The sequence below is a fragment of the Camelina sativa genome, chromosome 16 (genome assembly GCF_000633955.1).
Source record: "Camelina sativa cultivar DH55 chromosome 16, Cs, whole genome shotgun sequence".
NCBI lineage: Eukaryota > Viridiplantae > Streptophyta > Magnoliopsida > Brassicales > Brassicaceae > Camelina > Camelina sativa.
In genome coordinates this window covers 11,963,674-11,977,444 of record NC_025700.1, presented here as the reverse complement: position 1 = coordinate 11,977,444, position 13,771 = coordinate 11,963,674, and the positions used below count along the sequence as shown (strand labels likewise).

Here is a 13,771-nt window from a genome sequence, read left to right as displayed (position 1 = left end):
AAAAAAAAAAAAATCAAAGAGAGGTTGCCGACAAGAGTGATAACTTTGTCCTACGACTATTCAATTATTCTGCTTTGCCATCTTTTTCTCCCATACTTTGATTCTCAATGATTTAGAAGTTTTCAACTTTAATCATACTACTTGTTTGATTCATTTCAGATAAATAAAAGAAACGGATGCATATACCGATTGGTTTATTGATAAACCGAATGTGTTCTTTTCCAAAGTTCATATCAAGTGACCCACTAGAATTGATGACAATTTAACATAAGTCAATACCAGTTATTTATGGTCAAGAGATTAAGTTAGAGAACAACTTACAAAACGACCAAGTCCACTAGTCTAAGAGCATGGACATGTCGGCCAATAAAAACTAGAAACGTATGGGATATTTTTCGTTTCTAAATACTACAAAAAAAACGAAATTAATAATGTAAATTTGTCTTTTTCTATATTGTTAAGAGAATAAATTGTTGGACTAATACTAAATTTATCTAAACAGCAGTTTTAATTCATCTTCCACTCCCTCTAATCTTTTTTTTTTTTTTTTGAACAAATCCAAATTTTCTACTATTTTCGTGAACCTATAACCCAATTTTTTCGTTAAAAACAAAAACAGAAGTACTGTATATTGGAACGAAACTTAAATTTAAATCATATTTTATCAAAATAATAATATATTTTTAATGAAACCATTGCACATTCCAAAGCAAACTAGAACAAAGAAAAAGATCTAGCTAGCACCATTAGTTAATTATTATGGATCAAAAGATGTAGAGATTTAGACCTGTAGTTCGGTGGTGACAGGGTACTCATCCATGTCAACGTAGTTCTTGTTGATGGAGTCCATGATGAGTTTGTCACACTCTGGCTCCATCCATGTAGTCACGAACGAAGCTAGGTTAAGCCTGGGGTTACCATCAAGCATCAGCTCGTCTTTGATGATCTGGAACGCAGCGTCCTTCGGTATCGAGTTCTCACCGATCTCATACCTTTTTTTTTTTCAATCAATGAAATAGAATAAAACCATCAATATGAAAAGAGTTGAAAATATATTTCCTCTTAGATCATAATTGGTGTACTTACTTGGGAAGTGTAGTGCGAACATAGCGAGATCCGAACATGGTGCAGACAGATTCATCACTATTCGTTGCCGTTCTTGCGAGAACCATCTTTTCTTTCTTTCTTGTGAGTGTGTGAGCGAGAAAGAGATGATGAAGAAGACCAAAAAGATATGAAGAGATGAAGAGCTAAAGGCTACGTTTATACTATTGATTAGTGACCCTACATATTGGCTGTCTTTCCTTTTTTTTTTTTATTTTTTTATATATAATTTGTAGTTTTGTATATATTTTAAAACGATATTCGCATGTAAATATCTACAAGATCGTAAAGATATACCGAATTGATTTCATATACTCTCATATATGCTTGTACCTACTAAAAGAATTGATAAAAGTGATACCTACAAAATAGTTACTTTACGGTGGAAATTGTTTTTTTTTTTTCCCGCAAGTATTACCTATATTAACTATTAACTATTAAGACATGTCAACATTNTTTTTTTTTTTTTTTTTTTTTTTTTTTTTGTAAATCTGTGAATTTTCATCAAAGAAACTCGATTGTAGTGTTTACAATGGCTTTTAAAACATGAGATAGCTTTTGCCACAAAAAAAAAAAATAAAATAAAAGACAATAGGATATCTGAAAATTGGAAACCATTAGCCAATAAACTCTAGCCAAACCTCAACCAATCTTGTAGTAGCTTTCTGAATTTTTACGGTGGCTCTTTGCAAGAATGACATCTCGAATCTGTCTATCCAGCAGTTTCAACATTTTTGTGTTATGAGAGATTAACAACTCACTTAAAATAAAACCAATCAAATATGATACATCCAATAAAAAGAAAAGGTGACACATCAACAGTTTAATGGTTTGCAGCTAAATAAAAACTTTAGTTTAGAAACTAAACTAGTCATAATAAAACATATATAGTTAAATACACATAAACTTTAACCTTTATTTGTATATATAAAACGTTAACTTTGGTTTGAAATATCACATCACTCGTGGTGAACTTATCTTCATAAATGGTAACAATGGTAAACACTCCAAATGCTAATTTCTTGATTAATGGATCATCCCCTTTTTTTTTTACTCTTTGTTTGCAATAATGGTAAATGCTAATCCTCTTGTTAGTAAAATATCACAATTCACATCCCTCTTAGCATTAAATAAAAGCGTACATTATAGCAACTCGAAAATTGAAGAAAATACACATTGTAATCATGATTGTAGCTATATTAACGATGATGTTTGCGGCTCACATTCTCAATTAAACAATGTAGAAATGTGTGCAAAAATTATGTCCAACAGTGCTTGAAATCTACATAAAAAATCTACTCCTACAATTTGCGAAGAAGCTTGCAAACAAAACTGCAACAAACAACTAATTTGGTGATGAAAAAAATACATTAATCCTCCTGGTGACAATCACAGCTCCTGGTTTGGTAGTAGTTTGCCTCATTTATGTCCATTCTGAATCAATGATTTTTTTTTTTTTTTTTTTCATGATTAACGTATAAATTTGTAGTTATGTACTATCTGTTTGGCATTACCATATAATATGTACGTGTTCATTGTTCATATGAAATAAATAAATCCTTTTGTTTTCTGGATATTAAAACAAATGTCTATATCAACAAAACATTCCCAAAGAGTATTTAAATTTATTTTTATATTTCATCTAAGCTCAAATACTTAAAGATGTGAATTAGAATTTAAATCATATTGCAGAGCATATAATGGATGTATGTTGTATTTATGAGACCCGACCCGACCTGACCCGACCCGACCCGACTTAGAAAGTGTCATCATGAGGTTCGTCTTCTTTCTCCGTTACTCCGAAAAAAACCCAAAACCCCACAAAGAGCATCTCAACAAACATGGAGACACTCCGCAAATTCAAATTTCCCGGTAGATCCAAGTCTCCTCGGATCTTTGCATTTACAGTCACCGGCCTTGCTCTCACTGCCGTCACTGGCACCGCCACCGTCGTATCTGTTTTCCGGGACTCTCCTTCCAATAAAATCGCCACGGCTGTAGAAGGCGTCGTCCGTTCTTCTCGCGCTATCTACGCCGTTCGTAAAATTTCCTTTTATCTCTATTGGTTTTAGCATTTTTTCTCATTCCAATCCATTTCATTGATTCTAATTTTTCTCTACTTTTGTAGATCACTCTCACCGTCGCCGATTACAAGTATAGCTTGCGTAGATTACCATCAGATTCCGATGAGTACCTTCAGAGATTAACAGAGGTTTGCAAATTTTATACGTTTTCTTTAACACTGATTCGAAGTTTCTTGATGTTCAAATTTGTTTCATGGAATTGTAAGTTTGATCAATAGCTTTAGGAGTTTATGAACCAAAGCTAGGGTCAATTTGTTTGTGGATTCTAATAGATTAGTGATTTGAACGTCTTATACTTGACTAGTTGTATACTGCAAAAGCAATTTGGTTTGTTTTTGTATTTTGTAGGTTCATTCACGGTCTGCTAGACGAATTCTTAAACTGTGTGAAAGTAATAAAGGTTTTTATGTGAAAGCTGGTCAGTTTGTGGCTACGTTGAAGCTTGTTCCGAAAGAGTATTCTTTGGCCCTTTCGTCTTTGCAGGACCAGGTATGGTTACTGTTATATTGAAGTCTTTATGTGTATTGCGTAAACTTTTGCTGTCTTTTGATACATATATGACTTTGTAACAGTCTGAAGAAAGGACTCTAATTGTTTGTTCTGTTTCTAAACTTTTTTTATCTTGTAAAAATCATTGAAGGCAGTTCCTTGTAATTTTCAAGAAATAAAACACGTTCTGACAAGCAACTTGGGTCAAAATCTCACAGAGATGTAAGTCTTGAACAGTTATTGTTAAACTATCTATGATTGTACTGATTAAGTCTGAGTGTCCTGTTGTACTGATTTAACATTTCTCATACATAAAACATCAGATTTTTATCTTTTGATGAGGAACCAATTGCGGCAGCATCTATTGCTCAAGTACATCATGCTGTCCTGAATGATCATCAGAAAGTAGCAGTAAAGGTTAACTTCGTTGCAAGATAAATCTTTCGGTTTGCTTATGTTCATTTTGCAACAACCCCATGTCTTCATCATTCATTAGGGTTACTTTAAAACTTGGTTTTCGTAGATATTCTTTTTTCTCTTTTCCTGTCTATCTTACTTACCATTAGTCATTCCTGATGCTGCTTTCTTAAGACGTAAATGGGGCAAACCTTGGTCCTCTTGTTAATATTAATTGCCAGATTCTCAGTTTTTATGGGTTTCTTTTTTTTGATGTTAAAATAGGTGCAATACCCTGGATTGAAGCAGAACATGAAGTTAGATACAACGATCATGTCGTTCCTTTCAAAATCAGTCGCCAAGGTTCCTGTATTTTATTGTTGCCTTATATCTATAGATGTTCATTAAATATGAAAGGAAAGAAATAGGATTTTAATGATGGTGATGTCATATAACCAACTGATCTGGGATACTGGAATTTGATGTGAATATCATTTTTTTATGATAAAATATTTGAGCGTATAGTTTTGGAGTTTGGACTTTCATTATGATTGACAGGGAACTGCTGGTGCAGATGATATCTCTTGTGTCCTGGAGTAGTTTATGCTGCTTGGGCATGGTCATGACTTCATTCGTTTACTTCCTTCTAGTTTCATTTGTTTTGCTGGTGATTGTGAGTTTGTGACCTTAGCCTGTGCTGTTGTGGAACCTGTTAGTTGTGATCAATGATGCAGTTACTTGAACTGTGTGTGCATCTCTGATTCATATATTTATTGGCTGCAAATCGTATGCAGCCGTTTATAATTTCTTAAAGTTGTTATTTTTTTTTCTTCCACTTTGCAGATATTTCCAGAATACAGATTTGATTGGCTAGTTTATGAATTCGTAAAGTCAATTTCCCAGGAACTTGGTCAGTAACCTAAAACTTTAGAACCAAGCACTGCATTGTGCGCATGTGTTTGTGTTTTATTTTCTAGAGTTTTGTATAGTGAATCTGATGATTTCATATCTGCTTTAATTTTCTTGTCCACAGATTTCATACAAGAGGCAAAAAATTCAGAGAGAATTGCCAAAAATTTCAAACATAACAAAATGATTACAGTTCCCACGGTGTTTTGGGTATGACTTAAGAGTTTTCATAACTTTACTACCATTATCATTAATTGTCTTTGATTTTGATGTCGATTTTCCCATAGTCGTAGGACATGTTGAGTTGATATTTTGTTTTCTTGATATTGTCATCCATATAAATATATAGGAGTTCACAACCACTCAAGTCCTGACAATGCAGTTCTGCAAGGGTTTCAAGGTAATGACGTTCCACAGTTAATCATTCATACAGTTAATCTGTTATCCTAGATCTTAATTATTAGTTATTCATTTAGAAGACATAAGTGAAGAATGAAGTCTGAAGCCATCTCAAACAATTTAAATACTTAGAAAGGTTGAAATGAGATAGTATTCAAAGCTTTATAGCGAAAATGGAAAAGTTTAATTTTTTTTGTGTTGGCTGTTTAACTTGTCTAGTAATAAAAAATCTATATCTCAATTTCTTTGCGATAAATAATTGATAGAAATTATCTGTGATTAATTCAAAACGCGATAGATTTTGATTTCCCCTTTGCTATAGATTTGAATTTGGGATAAATTTTCCAAACCAGGGGACCTCTTTGAGTTTCAGTTGTGGTTTACTTATGTAACTTAACATTATAATATTATACTTTATATCCTTTGAGATCCTCATGCAGCTCGTGTGTACTGTAATTCTTGTATGTTCAACCAACTCCAATTTCCTTAGGTTTCAGGTTGACGATGTGGAATCCCTCAAAAGCACCAATTTAAGTCCAGAAAAGGTTGGTAACGACTTCTTAGGCATAAGTTAAAAAGATACAGCTTTGGCAGTATGGCCTGACAAATATACGCTTAGCGTTAGATCTATCAAATATACGCATACCATTCGAGCTGTCAAATATATGTTTCTTATTTCTTTGCGGAAGCATTAAATTTTTCCCCCCATATTCCTATAGGTTGCTAAAGTGTTGGTTGAAGTGTTTGCTGAAATGATATTTGTTCACGGATTCATACATGGTGACCCGCATCCTGGAAATATTCTAGTTTCTCCCGGAGGCTATAATGGCTTCTCTCTAGGTACTTTTATGTTCGCAATTCAATTCGACCTCTCACTAGTTCCAGATTCTCATGATAGAACGTTCAATCTTCTTCTTCAAATTCACGGTTGGATGAAAAGTTCTGCTAGACCACGGGAACTGTAAATCATTGGATGAAGGATTTAGGCGGGACTTTTGTCGGTTGTGGGAGGCTCTGATTCTTCTAGACTCAAAAAAGATACAAGAATTAGGGAAACAGTTTGGGGTTGGAAAATATGCCAAATTCTTCCCTGTCATATTCACTGGAAGAACTAGTGAAAGGTATGTGTGTTTGCTCCCCACCATTGTTTTGTTGTAAAGCTAGAATCGTAGACTAGACTTTTTTTTAATAACGATACCATTTTGGTTTTCGTTTACATTGTTACATGCAAAAAAGACTTATTCTTGTCCCTGCCTCTTGGTAATAGCAAATCAGGACTGGGGAAAGGGATGTCTGAACAAGAGAGGCAAAAACTGAAACAGGAGGTGAAGCTTTTGAGATTGGAAGACGTAACAACTTTCATGGGGTCTCTTCCACCTGATTTTCTAACCGTACTGCGAACAGAGTACAATCCTCATCCTCGGTTTTACTATTTATTAAATCTTGAAAGAGTTCATCCTTGTTCACTTAACTCCTTGTTTTACTCTATCACAGTGGACTCGTGCGGTCAATCACTTTGAAGTTAGGTGCCCCAAAACGGACGAGACTACTCGCTTATGCCAAATATGCGGTCTATGGGCTTGACTACAAACCGCCTTCTGAATCAGGTAACTGGATTTGAGAACTGTAATATGAAGTTAGATCTTGGATAATTAGAACGTATTCATTTTATTTTTACAAAGATAACGTAGATTGTGGTTTTGTATTTTCTAGATTTTGTTGAGAAGTCGATCATCTCCAGATCTGTAATGCTAATGAGTTACCTCCGGTTACGTCTTATTCTGGGTAAGGAAACTACCATCCCAAACGATCAAATTATACTCTTAAACTCTTGTGTGTAAATTTCAAACTATTTTTTTGTGGTTTCAGAATTGATGGAAGTCTTTCAAGGGATGAAGAAGCTAAAACATTCCATCTACGGTTTCTATGGGCAACTCATCAACGGTATCACAAATAGTGTAAAGCGAGTTACATGCAGAGTATGAAATTATTATGATGCAGAAATTGGTTCAAAAGTGTCTTCAAAAGTGGCATTTGATGTATTCACAAAATATCAGAACCAAGAAGTTAAGAACCCAATAAATTTGTGGGTTTGGTACTTTTTTTTCATCCCTAAATTTGGTACGCCTGAATCGATGCTTAACCTGTAGTTGCGCAGATTAAATACAACTTCATGGTATATAATTTATACAACGGTCTAGTGAATGATTTACAATGTGTCTTCCAGTTCTAATGTTGTTGATTCAGCTTCTTTTGATGCAAGCACACCTAATTTGAGGACAACAATTCTTGAAGACGTTGACAATGACGAGGACATGACATTGGAACTAGACTGTCCAAACACATGAGGAAATGAAGTGATCGAGTTAGATTTGGCGACCAGAGACTCTCGGTACAACGAACGAACTTTAGTTATAGAAAAACCAAGAACCGACCGTTCTAGTTGCATTGGAAGGATTTCAGAAGGTAACATAATAAAATACAAATCCATACTTGTGAAAACGTAAATATTAAATTTATTGTGACATATATGAAAACTTAAAACCTAAAAATTCTTTTATTTACCATCATATCTCGAAGCTCGAAAGATACTGGTAAATTCTTTGTTCATCATCATCTCATTTGTCACAAGACTGAAACTGACGACACGAGTCTGTGTTTCATCGGTGGAGTAAAAGAGACATAGGAGAAGAAGAGAAAAGGAAGAAGAAGATATAGGCCGTAGGATTCAATATATCAACAGTGGCAGTGCAATCCTTGTTTCAGTATATTGGCCAATAAGAAGCTTTCACTAATTACTATATTAATGTGTGAGAAAGCCTTAATTATAGGAATTTTAATGGAAACCAGTATGTTTGTTCTAACATTTTATTTGAAAATAATCTTCTAATATTTTAGTAAAATAAATAAATTCTTCGGTTAGTGTTTTAGGATTAAGAAAATGACTTTATTTAAAACTTTAAGGGTTAAATTTGAAAAAGTTTATTGATTTTTCTAAAATAAAACTATAACTATAAGTAGTAGAGATTTAAATTTATAAGTAAATAGATAAAAAAAATTATTTTGTAAATGTAAAGTAAAATACATAATTTAAATTTATAAGTATATAAATTTTAATAAATAAAAACTACAATTTTCCTACGACTAACTTTTTTGTAGGAATTGGTAGAAAACATTTCTTCCATTGGTAGAAATTTGGTAGGAAACATATTTCGTAAAAAATTGGTAGGAAAAGTTTCTCCGAGTTTTTTACTAAATATCTTCAGTATATTTTTTGTAATAAATTAGAAAGAATTATTCCTACCAAATTCTTAACCCTTCTTTTCCTATTTAATTTGTTCCATCTTCATACAAATTTTTCTACGATTTTACGTTTTGAAAGAATTTTGTAGAAAATTTCCTGTGAAATTCTCACGATTATATTTCGTAAATTTCCTCTCAATTTTCTTCGACAACTGTTTTTTGTAAAATAATCGTAAGTTTTTTGTAGGAAATTTGTCTTACCAAAATTTTCGTAGTAAATTTGGTAGGATTTCACCATGTTTTCTTGTTGTGATCTATTAATATTATTAATATTGTATATTAATTTGTCAATTGTGTACCTAAAAAAAACAAATTGTCAATTAAAGTCTTAATGTAGTAATGATCCTACCATTTTAGTACTTAGGGTTGAACCACAATGAGAAATCAACTATACTTCATGGACATTGTTGTTTCATCAATGGCTTAAAGAGTTTATGAACCAAAGCTAGGTCAATTTCCTTATAGTTTCTAATAGAGTTGCGATTTGAATGTCTTATACTTCACTAGTTAACTGTATACTGCAAAAGCAATTTGGTTTTTGTTTTGGATTTTGTAGGTTCTATGCTATGTAAAAATAATTATTTGAGTATTTTTTGTAGTTCACCATGAAACTTTTTTACAGTTAAACATGCTGAATCTGGAACTAATAAAAGTCACTATTTAATTGGAAGCTATATACTCTTAGAAGTTAGAACCTTGTAAATGAAGAAAATAATTAAATAGACTAATATTTTACAGCGATCTATAAATCAAGTCAATAAGTATTTCAAGTTCTCAGAAATAGCGAACCAAGTGTCGGCCTAAAAACAGAGATATGATTTTTTAAACCATACACTGTGGTTATTCCACCATTATAAAACATTCATATCTTCGTAAAATATCGTTTTCGACATGTAATTATCGTCTCAATATAACAATCAATTCATACGGCTGTTATATGATGCAGCCTTTACTAATTCCACCCAGTGACCCAACTATTACATGGATTATTTTAGATAATAATAATTAGAAATAAAAAATATCTAGCAAAGTTCTGTTTACTTGGTCATAGTTCCTTTTTTGTTTTTTGGGTAAGCCAATATATGTAATTTGTTGTAAGGATTTACGTTTTGTGGTCTATGTAACAATATCTATACTACTTACCAAATAATTCTCAATTAATTTCCTGTAGACTCATAACGTATACATGCATGAAGCTTATGTCACTACAAGAAAACAGCCTATTCCCGACTACAGTAAGAGTCGTTAAGTAGTCGCTAATTTGCTGTTTACGACTCAGTTACGGCTAAAACGTGTAGTCGTAAATCCTTAGTCGGTAAAAGAATTAGTCGTAAAAATAGTCGTTATTTAACGACTACTGTACGACCAAATTCCGTAGTCGTAAACATAGTCGTAACAGAGTCGTAAATAATTACGACTACGATACGACAGAGTTACGATTAACCAGCAGTTATATAGGCAGTTGTAAAGGAGTCGTAGTGTAGTCGTAACATTTGAAGACTCGGTTACGACGGATTTACGACTAATCATGATATACAGTAATTTTGCTTGTAGTCGTAACGTAGTCGTAACATGCTTATTGATTTACGACTATTTGGCTACTATTCTAAACAAATTAATAATGTAATTTTAATTTGTTTAGCGACTAATGTTTTGTGGAAAACAAATTTATAAATGTTTTAAATTGAAATTGGTACCTGTTTCTCAAAATATTATGAAACCAATATTGTAAATAGAACAAAAACAAGATTAAGACAATAAAGTCATATTAACCATGATTTATAATACAAACCAAAAGACCAAGTTTCTCACAAGACAAATATACAAACCAAAAGAGACAAATGCATACCAAGTACACATGTGTCTCAACAAAAAAGACAAGTTCAACAAAAGAGACAAGCTCAACAAAAGAGACAAGCTAATTAGTTTGGTCTATGAAATTGTAGGTGAGAAGTTAACCTAAAAAGCATCACTGTTTGAAGATGGAGAAGGAACCGGATTTGAAGGTGGAGCTGTTGCAGGAAGTGTGGTTGAGAGTGGCTCTGTGGTTGCTTCAGCTGATTGAGTCTTCATAAACTCTATAAAGGTAGGGCCAGTTTTGCGCAGGTACTTCTCGACTAAGGACAAATGCTCTAACTTGTCCTTCTGCTCAGCCACAGCTTGGAAATGTAGTGCTTCACGGGCAGCAAGCTCTGCATCACGAGCAGCAACCTCTGCATCACGACGAGAATTATAAGCAGCCTGCTCTTCGATTTGACGTTGAGTTTCCCTCATTTGCTCTTGCAATGACTGAAACATTGCAGACTCTTGTTGTTGGTTTTCCTTGCCATTGAGAAGAGGTTGAAGAGTATGCTTAAGACTTCCAACTCCATACAGGTTTCCTCGTGAATCTTTCTGAGTAGACTACAAGAAAACAAAGAGAAAAACACTACATAAAGAGGCTGTAGAAATCGAAAGATAATTCAATGTGGGTTGTGAAAAGTGATATTTACCTGAATAAAGATGTTTGTGTAATCATCTGCTGTGAGCTCTGGAGGCTGTGAAGTATGTTCCCCAAGGTCGGACAACTTCTGCTGCAAGTTCTTCTCATAATTGAGAGAGATTTGCTCCGCCTTCCGGTCAACATAAGTACCATCTGGCTTGGTATGTGTCTTAATAAAAACCTCACCAAGACTAACCGGTCTTCCCAATTCCCTTTCCTGCAATGTTACAAAAGAATCAAGGGTTATGACATCATTTAAAGCTCCAAATGTAAAGAAAAACAAAATTTATGGGTATATAAAAGTTACTAACCATTTCGGTATGGATTTGTTGATAAGACTTTGGCCCTGATAAGTGGACGTGAGGACCAAGACCACCACGATCAGACATACGAGCTTTAGAGTAGGTGAGACTCCTTTGTTGTGCTTCTTCAGTCTCCCAATAATCAACCATTGTTTGCCAAATAGTATCTCTGATCCATTTTGGTCGCTCTCCACTAGTCTTGGCATTGCAAATCATGTCTTTCATCCGGCGTTGGCAGATGAGCTCGAAAAACTGTTGAACTGTCCCAGTAATCAAAGGATCCCATGTGTGTGTTTTCTACATAGCAAAGACAATATAATGATGTTAGTGGAAACTCAACAAGTAAACCTATATGTGAAAAGGTTAAGAGAGAAGAAAACTGTACAGCAAACTCGATGAACCATCTCTGTTGTCTGTCCCGAGGCACACATGTCCAGCTGTAGTATGGACCATCAAATTTATTTGTAAAATTTTTAGTAATGCTCCTTACCAGTCGCGATTTTTCGTCACGAGTAAACCTGCAAACACAAAACAGCAAAAAAGATGTCAATGTTCTAAAACAGATAAGGACCAACACAAAACAGATGTCAAAACAGATTGAGTACTTATACTTATGTATATACGACCAACGCAAGACAAAACCTATTAAGAACAAACATCAAACAGACATATATATAGGTCCAACACAAAACAGATGTCAAAGATTGAGTACTTATACATATATATAGGCACAAAACAGAACCTATTAAGAACCATCAAAGATTGAGTACTTATACCAACAAATCAGTTATAGTTTGTTTGATTGAGTACTTATACCAACAAACCGGCTCAACACAAAACAGAACCTATTAAGAACAATGTAAACAGGCATCAATGTACTAAAACTAACCATCAAAGAGCATCACAGACAATCAAAACTAACCATCCTCAGACAAGCTCCGGATTAATGTTCTAAAACTAACCATCCTCAAACTAACCACCTCAAACAATCAAAACAGACAAGCTCATTAGAAGAATGTATTAATACCAGGTCGTCTTTGGCATCGGTGTGGGGGAGAGGACGGTGGTAAACTTCTCACGGTTTGGAACTCTAAGCAGGGCATTTAGAGTGACAATCGTGTCCTCCTGGAGCTCCGGATTTGAAGCCTCAGAGCCTTCATGGTAGTTGTTACCGTGAGATGATGGACGGCTCTGAGCTTGAGAGTTATCAGCTGGAGACGGTGGAGCGTCTTGTAGTGGAGGATCAGCTGGAGACTGTCGCGGATTGTTTTGGACCTCCTCTGACGAAAGAGGCTGTTGAGTCTGACGTTGTTGGTTCACCGAGGTCTGGAAAAGAGTCTGTGGCGGTGGATAGTTGCGGATCTGTGGTGCTCCTGACGGTGAGGGTCTCGGGAAAACGTGGTCTTGCTCTTGGGGTGTTTGAGGATGGGGCAAATCTGCTGCCGGCGTAAAGTTGTATTGTGGCGGTAGAGGGTTTGGTCTTCTCGCTTCCTTGATGGGGGTCGACCCTTCGGTTCTTTGGAAGAAATTACGGTCCATCTTCCTCTTTCTTCCTCGCTTAACTGGAGCTTTGGTCGGAGCCTTAGTTGCAGACTTCGTTACAGATTGTGTAGGAGCCATCGTGAAGAAGAGAATCAGGAGACAGATGAGAAAGACAGACAGAGAAGAGAAAGCAAATCGGGATTCAGAAGAGAAATCGGGAAGAGGAGAGTTTCGAAGAGTTATCGAAGAGGAGAGTTTCGGAGTTATCAAAGAGAAGAGAAGAGGAAAGTTTTGGTTTTGGGGGAAAAATTAGGTTTTAGGTAAAGGAGAAAATCGAATTTTTTTTGGTTTTGGGGGAAATAATTTTGTTTTTGGGGGAAATTATTTTGGTTTCCCGGGTTTATTTGGGTTGAGATTAATTAATTCATATTTATTTAATTTAGTCGCTAATTAGTCCCTAATTAATCGCTAATTAGTCACAATAATTAAACTAAAAGTTTAATATTTAGAAACTAAATATTAGTCATAATTAAACTAAAAGTTTAATATTTTGAACACATATTTATAAACACATAATTATTTATTTTAATAGAAACATAATTATTAATAATATTTGATACAAGCATAATTATCCAAATTGATACAAATATTTTACACAAGCATAATTAGTTAGGAGGATCTTCGTCTTCATCTACTTCATCGTCTGAAGATGATAAATTACATTGAAATTCATCTTCTGGTTCTGCATCTTCGACATCATAATCAAGATTTATTGGTTCATTTATTTCTTCTAAATTATCGAAAACCAGATCTTCAATAGT

The 13,771-nt window shown here is 34.3% G+C and overlaps 2 protein-coding genes across 2 annotated transcripts in view; one reads left to right on the top strand and one right to left on the bottom strand.

Annotated features, from left to right (window-relative positions):
* LOC104750381 (glutamate decarboxylase 2-like) overlaps positions 1–1,240 on the bottom strand; it is a 6,431-nt gene extending 5,191 nt beyond the window's left edge. Inside the window, exons 1-2 of the mRNA XM_010472170.2 lie at positions 1,087–1,240; positions 788–992 (exon numbers count right to left, since the gene is read on the bottom strand). Of these exons, the coding sequence (XP_010470472.1) occupies positions 788–992; positions 1,087–1,172 (291 nt within the window). The 5' untranslated portion in view covers positions 1,173–1,240. The remainder of the gene's footprint in view (positions 1–787; positions 993–1,086) is intronic.
* Positions 2,884–7,607, top strand: LOC104750380 (uncharacterized aarF domain-containing protein kinase 1-like). The gene is made up of 16 exons (XM_010472169.2): positions 2,884–3,140; positions 3,233–3,316; positions 3,537–3,677; positions 3,829–3,899; positions 4,001–4,094; positions 4,359–4,436; positions 4,917–4,983; positions 5,107–5,192; positions 5,332–5,382; positions 5,879–5,926; positions 6,101–6,221; positions 6,322–6,502; positions 6,649–6,786; positions 6,876–6,988; positions 7,095–7,166; positions 7,251–7,607. Exons 1-16 carry the CDS (start codon positions 2,946–2,948, stop codon positions 7,364–7,366), a joined length of 1,656 nt encoding a protein of 551 aa, XP_010470471.1. The 5' UTR covers positions 2,884–2,945; the 3' UTR covers positions 7,367–7,607.